The sequence below is a fragment of the Salvelinus namaycush genome, chromosome 10 (genome assembly GCF_016432855.1).
Source record: "Salvelinus namaycush isolate Seneca chromosome 10, SaNama_1.0, whole genome shotgun sequence".
Classification (NCBI taxonomy): Eukaryota; Metazoa; Chordata; class Actinopteri; order Salmoniformes; family Salmonidae; genus Salvelinus; species Salvelinus namaycush.
Genome location: NC_052316.1, coordinates 19,020,093 through 19,030,193, shown reverse-complemented (window position 1 = coordinate 19,030,193; position 10,101 = coordinate 19,020,093). Strand labels below are relative to the sequence as shown.

General features: G+C 48.2%; 1 protein-coding gene across 1 annotated transcript in view; it reads left to right on the top strand.

The window, feature by feature from the left end:
• The first annotated feature begins 735 nt into the window (after positions 1-735).
• Positions 736-10,101, top strand: part of sema6bb (sema domain, transmembrane domain (TM), and cytoplasmic domain, (semaphorin) 6Bb) — a 71,756-nt gene continuing 62,390 nt past the window's right edge. The window contains exons 1-4 of the mRNA XM_039001895.1: positions 736-841; positions 1,953-2,067; positions 5,704-5,764; positions 5,861-5,923. Of these exons, the coding sequence (XP_038857823.1) occupies positions 736-841; positions 1,953-2,067; positions 5,704-5,764; positions 5,861-5,923 (345 nt within the window). The remainder of the gene's footprint in view (positions 842-1,952; positions 2,068-5,703; positions 5,765-5,860; positions 5,924-10,101) is intronic.

Genomic DNA, 10,101 nt, shown 5'->3' with positions numbered 1-10,101 from the left:
TATGACAACAGTCAATAGCAATCCCCAAGGCTTTCCTCCTCCTAAGTGCAGGAGTAGTTTTCTCGATGGATTGAGTGCGTTAACTTAATTTGGCTATCATTTGTATTTTCATGTGCATTACATCCTCTCCCATCCTCTCCTTATTACTCAGGCTGCTGTAGTACGGCTTCATAAGAAAATACCAGCCATTTACCAACTGCCAAAGATGTAATAAAGTACGATCTCATCTTAATTTGAGTAAACAGTCGCCTGACACGCCTCACTCCTCACTCTCCCACTTCTCCCTGTCTCTTTATGTGTCTCTCTTTCTATTCCTGTCTGTGTCTGTTTCTCCTTTTTTTCTCCTCTCACTCCCTCTCCTGCCTTCTCTCTCCACCCCTTCTTCTCTCTCTCTTTCTCTCTCTATGTCGCTCCATCTACTGCCCTCTTGTTGTAAACCACCCTTCCTCCACTGTGTCTCGTGTCATTGGGCTCCTGTGGTCTGATCTCTGCTCTCCCCCAGTGATCAGACTATTCAGGCTGACTCTCTGTCCAGCTGTAGGGAGAGATGTTGTGGGAATGCAGATAGGGTACCTGCTTTGTCTGGACAGTCAGTCAGTGTGTGTAGTGCATGGTAGTGTGAGCCTGTCACACAAGGTGTGTGTGTGTACTGCTCTGTCACTGTTACGGCTTAATCTGACTGACTGCTCGCTCTCTTTCTCTTTATCTTCACAGACGCTGTATTCTGGTGCCGCCATGTCGACCCTGGCACCACCCTTCTTCCTGCTGTTCTGGCTCCTACGATTGGCCAGCACTGCGTTTCCGGAGGAACCGGGGCCTCTGAACTTTATCTCCATTGAAGGTAACACCTCTCTCTCATACTCAGTATGTATGGGTTTATTCTCACTCACAGGGTGTACAGCAGGGCTCCCCAACTGGTGGCGGTTTTCTTTGGCCCCCAAAGTTTTCTGAGCCAAAAATATTATTAGTCTATATATATATTTTTTGTTTTGCATTTTCATTGTTGGACATAAAAGACTGTAAAAACACCAGTAAATCAGCTCCGAAATCAGGTCAGAAAGAGTCAGGGCCTCACACGGAAGGTGTGGAGTAGTGTAAGGGTGTAGGTTATGGAAGTAGGGTTAGAGTCGTAAGAGTGAGAGTGAGGTCAGGGCTGACATGCATGGTGTGAGGAGTAGGGCAGTCAGTGAGTTGTGTGAGGTCAGAGTCGGGATTGAGGTCAGACTGCTCCCACAGACGGCCAGACTCTGAGCCTCCTCCAGACCAGAACAGAGCTGACTATGATTGATCACAGCTCAATAGTGTCTTCCAAATACCTCCCAGCTGAATTCAGACCATTCTCAGGCTATCAATGCTAATATGCGTGATTAGGGCAGATCAGTCTATTTTTGGCAGTTGGTAAACGGCTGGTATTTTCTTATGAAGCCGTACTACAGCAGCCAGTCTATCCTCAGTCTATGCGGCCCACTAATCTACCCATCTGTGATAGGTAGATTAGAGATATGGACAGAATAGATTTGGACAGATATGGACAGAATAGATATGGACAGTATAGTGGGAGGACAGGACACAGAAGAAGGAGAAGGAGAGGTTTTTCTTTACTCAGTCTCATATAGAGGCAGCAGTCTAGGCCTTTATCTGGGATGGGTAGATAGGAACAGAGATGGACAGAATAGTGGAAGGACACAGCAGAAAAAGGAGGCGGCCAATGAGAGATGGCAGATTCTGTCTCCCATGGTAACCCAGCTGATGTATGGATCTCCCTCCCCTGTGTCCTCCCTCTGCTCTCCCCCCTCTCCGCTCACCCCCCAGAGAACTACTATCATGATAGGAAGGTGATGTAACTCTCTCTTTTTATTTCTCATCCCTCTCTCTTCCTTTTCTCTCTCATCCCTCTCTCTCATCCCTCTCCCTTCCCCACTCTCTCTTTCTCTCGCTCTCGCTCTAAACAGTGGTTCACCGGTACCCAGTGTTTCTGGGTCGGCCACATCGTTCATCCCTGAGACAGGAGCCACTGCATATTCAGAGAGTCCTCAAGGTGAACCGGACCCTCTACATTGGAGCCAGGTATGTTTCTAGCCACAAGCAACCAAATGTATTCAGCCATCTTTTATAACCCTGCATTGTCTGTGTTTCCTCAGTCACATATTCAAGTAAATGCAGTAATCTGTGGTGGGTGGGGTCGGACCAGAGGTCACACAGGTTGAGGAAGTCATGTTGTCTGCCCTCTAACCAGGAGCCAACCAGAAATAGAAAACACAAATCAATCTTCTTCTAATTCTCCAAAAGATGAATTAATGTCACAGACAATCTCCGTATTACTGGGAACTTATTAAAAAGACTCATATATATATATATATGTCCATGTAGGGCAGACATATGGTGGTGGTTACAGCAGAGGAGGTAGCTAGGCCATAGACATCCCCAATTAGAAGCCCCATACTGGGTCATGAAATGACCCGATCTATGGCCTTTGGCGTTTCTCTAACCTAAAATCCAGAGGCCTAATAATAATTATGTAAATTCCTGCAGCATTTGGCTCCAGACACTCTGGCTACACAGCCTAATAATAAAACCTAAAGCCAAAATACGGGAGGGCTATAGTCACTGCTGCCTGTCTGATTGCAGGTTAGTGATAAAACGCAACCACATCCAGGAGACACTTTGACACATCTTTTAGTACCGCTGTTACAGGATAGAAAAGGTCAACTAATATCTATGTCTCAGTGAACCGGATGATGGTGAAATCCAATAGCTTGATGGGACGAGAACGCTACCATTGTAACAACGGTGTATATTTCTACATAAGTAGTGGTTGATGGCGGTCTTCGCAGTCCCCGACAGAAAGTGATCTGATTGGAAAGCAGGGGATTTATTTTGCCTGACTGTGTGTGTGTGTGTGCGCACCTGTTTCTGTGATCGTGTGTGTGTTGAGCTGGGCAGCCGAGTGCCAAGCAGTGAGAGATTTAAAAGTGCGAAGGCGCCTTTGGGGAGTACCTGTGGGGAGGCCGGCTGATTGGTTGAAAGCTGTAGCAGAGTGGCTAGCCTGATAAGAGGCTCCAGTGAGCCCAAATCCTGTCACCATTAGCATAGGTGTTCATACTGCAAGGACTATTAAAGCCCTGCCCGAGCCCCAAGTACTCGTGGGAAGCTACCACCGCTTTGTCACTCTGTCCTCTCCCATTTACTGGCTGATGACAGATGGAGAGAGAGGGAGGGAAAGAAAGAGAGAGAGAGAGAGTACCCACACCTAGTCTCTCTACTGTATTAGCTAACCACGCTCCAGAATTCTCCTCTCTGTAATCAGATGTGTGGACTCCCTGAACCTGTCGCACAGCTCCAGATCCACTGGACTAATCCACACAAATAAACCAATTGAGCAGTGTTCTTCCAGAGAAGAGAGAAGTTACCAAGGAACGTGGCCAATACATGATTAATTGATTTGCAATTGTGGCAAACCTTAAGATGATTTTACCATATGCAGCAGGAGGGAGGAAGTAGAATATATCTCTCCATTAGAGGCTGAAGAGCGAGAGTGAGCAGAGCCACTGGCAGTGACCGTGGCCGTGGAGAGACACTGACCTCAGAGGTCACCGCGGGGGGGGTCATCTAGAGCAGTGGTTCATAACCTTTTTTGTAGTGTAGCACACCTTGATGGGATAAAACATTCTGTTGCACACCTAAAATGTCTCTATTAATGTATTTAGTGGTAATGACCTCAATCTTATCTGATCCATACTGCAATCATCGATTTTCTGTGAAAAACTTTTTTATAGATGAAATACTGTTTATTTTAACAATTTACATAGTTTGCATAGTCCCTTACTCATGATGATTAATTTGTGTGTACACCTTTAAGAGCATCCTGCAATCTGTGCCAGAAATATAAAAAATGTAGCTCCTGTAAAATAGGTCTTTAGTTTTGAACGTTTTGAGCTAGATACCTGCGGTTTTCTACAAAGCGGGGCTCTGTTTGTTTCTCAGTTTGTTTTCAGTTTCATTTATTTGTGTGGCGTTCTCTGCAAAGTCAGTGTCTGCCGACTCAGAAAGGCTCAGAGAAGCTCAGTGTCTAAACGGCCCAAAAATAACATTATTTTTGTCAATTTTGGACAGTTCACAGGGTTCTTAACTATAAATACGAGCGGCGATCCACACACACCTGTTAACTCAATTTGCAGGTCTTCAAATACCAGTCAGAGGAATAATGAGTGGTTGTCAAGGAGATTGACGGCCTAGCCTGCCTTCTGAACATCCTGCAACATAAACAATGTCAAATGCAACAGTAAGGCAGACAGCAGGCCTCATGCTTTGCATCATTCAAACAACCTGATAGAGACAGAGTCAGATAGGAGAGAGAGCGGAACAATCTTCAGACCTCTTCAAACCACAGCAGCCTTGGCTGCTCACCACACCGACTAGGAGGCCTGTTCACATTTTCATATGTTAATACTGGACAGGGCTGAAGTGCTCTAGATGTGATTATGCCACACAAACTGCTCTACTTGAATGTTTGTAGCCTGCTTAAACTTTGACTCAGCCCAATGAGCGAGGCACAGAGTAAGTGTATAGTAATTCTATCCACACTACTTAGCCATGTCCTGCATCGTGAGGGAGGTAACCTAGGGAGGGAATCATTTAACAAACCTAGAGGAGCCACCAGTGAATAATTCACTAGAGTAGCGCTAAGGCTTACCCTGTTCCCCTCACCAGAGACACACACACACATGCACGCACACTCTGACACACACACACAAACACTCAGAGAGATCCTGCCTTCTGCTGATGAGAGGAGTAAGGCAGAGCAATGCCGATGGCAGGCAGAGCAGGATCTAGGAGATAAGATCGATACTGCTGCAATACAAGCTATGGCAGATTTACAGATTAGAACATTCAATGCCCGGTGTCTGGAAGGAGCTCAGCACAGCATGAGCCTCCATCTTATTCATGGTAAATACAGGTCCTTTATCAATATGCAACATCAGCTGTTAGCGTCTTCCTTGAGGTTCCTACCCTAACTCAGATTCCAAAGACACTTTCACAGGCACGGCAAGGTTATACAAGAATGATTAATGCATTAGCAGTGAGTGCAGTGCGGGGCAGTGAGTAGCGTGAATGCATGGAGATGGTATTATATGATGGGTCCTCTCATTGGCATTGTGTGCTGCTGTGTGGGGGTGGGTTATGAACGCGGGCAAACTGCTTGATTAAATCATCTATTAATTAAATTTCTTCCCAAGTGAGACAGATATGGAGAATTCAGGCCTCCCAGCAAAACCACATTTTGTCAACTCAAATGAGACTAAACAAAACCAAGGGGAAAAAACAAGTTATTATTATGCAATTCTACATTTTTATTCATCACCCATAGCCTGAAATGCATCACATTACAGAACCACATTATACAGAACTGAATACAAATCTGTTTTATTCAGATTTATTGTAAAATGTTGCATAGATATAGCCCACATATGTCATAGCCTACAGTGTATGAACAGACAAAGATGATGTGGATTCTTACATTTTTTGGATTCAATCTTCAATGTTCTCCAATCATTATTCTGTAGCATGTCCAGAATTGTCCATAGGACAGTAGAGTATTTGTAGAGGCATTATGTGCAAATGCATGTGGACTGCAGTTGAGTGCCTGTCTAAGACTTAGCTTTGTCTTACTGTTGGCTGACTGCCGTGCTCTTTGTCTGTCAGAGATGACCTTTTCCGCGTGGAGCTGGACAATGTGGCGGGAGACGAGATGTTCTACAGTAAGGTGAGGCCCTCTCCATGCACTCACACCTCAGTGACATCTTACAGTACTATCTGACCATGCTAACTACTCTGTTCTCTCTGTGTCTGTCTGTTGTAGAAGAGAACATGGGAGTCCAACAAAAATGACATCAGGACCTGCCGAATGAAGGGCAAGCACGAGGTGGGCTGGGGAATGCATCATCGTGCATCGCGCAAACACACACACACACACACACACACACACACACACACACACACACACACACACACACACACTTACAGGTTTGCACACATGCACACACACACACACACACACAAACACACACTGAAACATGGCACAGGCCCCACTTTGCCACCTGGAGCAGGGCATTCATGGTGCCAACGGTTTGACTGGCATCCTGCTGGCTCTAACTAGCGGAGGGGGCACGACCGACCATGTGTCACCCCAGTGTTCCTGCTCACCTAAATCATTACACACTTCACAGGTCCAGCCCTCCCACCCTTTACAAACCTGGCCGCCCCGCAAAACATTCCAGTTGCGGTGTGTGCCCTCACAAAATGGAGGGGAGCGGTGAAACCAAGGAGGTGAGCTGAGATGTGGTGAATAATGAACAGTGAAACAGTCCCCACAGTCAACCCAACCCACGCATGACTACCTCAGCTATCTCTCACACACCCACTCTCTCTCCTCAGCCCTTCTCTCTCCCAGCCACCACATAGCGGATCAGTGCCTTCCTGTCTGACTTCAAACACATTATCCCAGCTCACACACCAACCGACCAGAGAATTATTGAAAGGTGTCTGTGTGGGAAAGTGAGGGGAGTGAAGGCAGTCCAGGTTGAGCCCCACCAGGCAGAAAAAATGACTGATTTAACACTGAAAATAACACCTGACATCAAATCTGTGTGAGACACCTCGAGACAAAGGCACAATGGAGAATAGGGAGAGGGAGGTGGAGGAAACAAAGACGGGTATGGGGGAGAGAGGGGGAGTCAGTCCCACCTGCATGCCCCTAAGGGGGGCCACAGACCTGACTGAGAAGAATAAAAGGCCATCCTGGCCCTAATGACAGTGGTAATGCAGTGAGTCACACGGAAATGAGGCAGAGATAAGAGCACCAGGCCCCTCATCCTGTTCTCTGTGGCCTGGCCTTCACACACACACACACACACACACACACACACACACACACACACACACACACACACACACACACACACACACACACACACACACACGTACTGTACAGTGAGGTCCAAAATGATTGACACCCTTGATAAAGATGAGCAGAAATGACTGTATAAAATAAGTCAAAAACTGAGCTAAAGTTACTAGTGAAAGTCAACACACAGTCTTCACATTTTGACGCCTTAAAAATAAATCTTAAAAGGGATTACATTGGCTTTTTTTTCTACCAATCTACACAACCTATATATTATATATATATTTTAATTAAAGATGTGTTGATTGCGTATGTCTTCACACCCTGAGTTAACACTTGGTGGAAGCACCTTTAAAAGCTATTAGCATCTGTGAATCTTTTTTAATAAGATTCTACCAACCTTCCACATCTCTTAGGGCAACATATATCCATTATTTATGTCAAAATTGCTCAACCTCAGTAAATTTGGTTGGGAATCTTTGGACACTAATACTCAAATCTTGTCTCTGGTTTTCAAGCAGTGTAAGGGGTGCGTAACTGGTGGCAGCGAAGTCAGACGCAGGAGAGCAGAACTGGGTAATAACCGGAGCAGTTTAATATACATATGTATAACCACCGGCATCCAGAATAATAAAAATGGGTACAAAACCCATCGCTCACCAGACAACAATGTGCACAAGCACTTACAACAAACAATACCACACAAAGACATGGTGGGAACAGAGGGTTAAATACACAACACGTAATGAGGGAATGAAAACCAGGTATGTTGGAAAACAAGACAAAACAAATGGAAAATGAAAAATGGATCGGCGATGGCTAGAAGACCGGTGACTTCGACCGCCGAACACCGCCCGAACAAGGAAAGGAACCGACTTCGGCAGAAGTCGTGACAGTACCCCCCCTCCCCCTTGACGCGCGGCTTCAGCAGCGCGGCCTCGGGGACGACCCGGAGGGCAAGGTGCAGGGCGATCCGGACGGAGACGGTGGAACTCCCGCAGCATTGAAGGGTCCAACACGTCCTCCACCGGAACCCAGCATCTCTCCTCCGGACCATACCCCTCCCAGTCCACGAGGTACTGAAGGCCCCTCGCCCGACGCCTCGAATCCAGTATGGAACGAACGGATTACGCTGGGGGCGGAGGAACATCCCGCAGTGCCCCTGGTATGGGGGTTGAGAGCCAAATCGGCATATTCGGGGCGAAGGCACACGGTGGAGACCTGGTCTGGACTTTCCACCGTAGTAGCACCTACGGAAACCCCTAAACACCTCCCCGAGCACTCTCGTTACCACCCCATGAGAGCCCTCCGTTGCCATGAAACAGTGGGGTCATGACAAGCTAACCAGGGTAGGCCTAGCACCACTGGAAACGCAGGAGAGTCAATGAGAAAGAGACTGATTCTCTCCGTGTGACCCCCCTGCGTCACCATGCCCAGAGGAGCGGTGGCCTCCCTAATTAACCCTGACCCTAATGGTCGACTATCTAAGGTTTGAACTGGGAAGGGCATAGTCACAGGAATGATGGGGATCCTTAAACTATGGGCAAATGATCTGTCTATAAAATTCCCAGCCACGCCTGAATCGACGAGCGCCTTATGCTGGGAATGCGGGGAAAACTCAGGAAAAGTAACGAACAAAAACATGTGTGCAACAGAGGGCTCTGGGTCAGAATGGTGCCTTCTCACCTGGGGTGATGCCAGAGTGCCCTGCCTGCTGCCTCGACCCCCAGAGGAACCAACCCGGCACCGACCGGCAGTGTGACCTCTGCGTCCACAGATGGTGCATGAGACAGAACCTCTTCCGGTCTCCCTGGGCGCAGCACCTCCCAGTGCCATGGGCATCGGAGCGGTGGTGCTGGGGGATGGAACCGACAGACCTCGCTCTGGACGTCCGCGGGTAGCCAGCAGGTTATCCAGCCGAATGGACAGGTCCACCACCTGGTCGAAGGTGAGGGTGGTGTCCCTGCAGGCCAACTCTCGACGGACGTCCTCGAGCAAACTGCAGCGATAGTGGTCGATCAGGGCCCTGTCGTTCCATCCCGCTCCGGTGGCTAGGGTCCGAAAGTCCAAAGTGAACTCCTGTGCGCTCCTCATCCCCTGCCGCAGGTGGAAAAGACGTTCCTCAAAGTGGTCCAACACCGCATCTCCTTCACCCACACTGCGTTGGCCCACTCCAGGGCTTTCCCCGAGAGGCGTGAGACGAGGGCGGACACCCTTTCATGGCCTGAAGGAGCCGGGTGGACGGTTGCCAGGTATAACTCCAACTGCAGCAGGAAACCCTGGCAGCGGGCAGCCGTCCCATCGTACTCCCCGGGGAGGGCGAGGCGAATCCCACTGGAACCGGGTGCAGGGGGAGCGAGTAGTGGAGGCCCCTGTTGTGCTGGTGGAGGTGCTGGAGGAACTCTCCGTCTCTCCCAGCGGTCCATAGCTTCGATGACGCGGTCCATGGCGGCGCCGAGATGGTGGAGCATCGCTGTGTGTTCCTGGACGCGCTCCTCGACCCCCTACCAGGGGGACCTGCTCCTGCTGACTCCATATTTGGGTGTGGTATTCTGTAAGGGGTGCGTAACTGGTGGCAGCGAAGTCAGACGCAGGAGAGCAGAACTGGGTAATAACCGGAGCAGTTTAATATACATATATATAACCACCGGCATCCAGAATAATAAAGAATGGGTACAAAACCCGTCGCGCACCAGACAACAATGTGCACAAGCACTTACAACAAACAATACCACACAAAGACATGGTGGGAACAGAGGGTTAAATACACAACACGTAATGAGGGAATGAAAACCAGACAAAACAAATGGAAAATGAAAAATGGATCGGCGATGGCTAGAAGACCGGTGACGTGGACCGCCGAACACCGCCCGAACAAGGAGAGGAACCGACTTCGGCAGAAGTCGTGACAAGCAGATTTAAGTCAGACTGAGACTGGACTATTCAGGAAAGCCGCTGGTGTGTTTTTGGCATTTAAATGTGTGGAATTGTCCCACTATCCCAGGGTTAGGTTTTCAGAAGACTACGGTGGGTTTTCCTCTAACTTTTTACCTGGGCCGTGCTCCTTTCATATTTATTTTAATCATGATAAACTCCCCAGTCCCTGCCGGTGACAAGCATGCCCATAACATGATGCTATACCTGAAAATACAGAGAATCAACAACATTGCATTCACTCCACATCACTGGCCTGTATG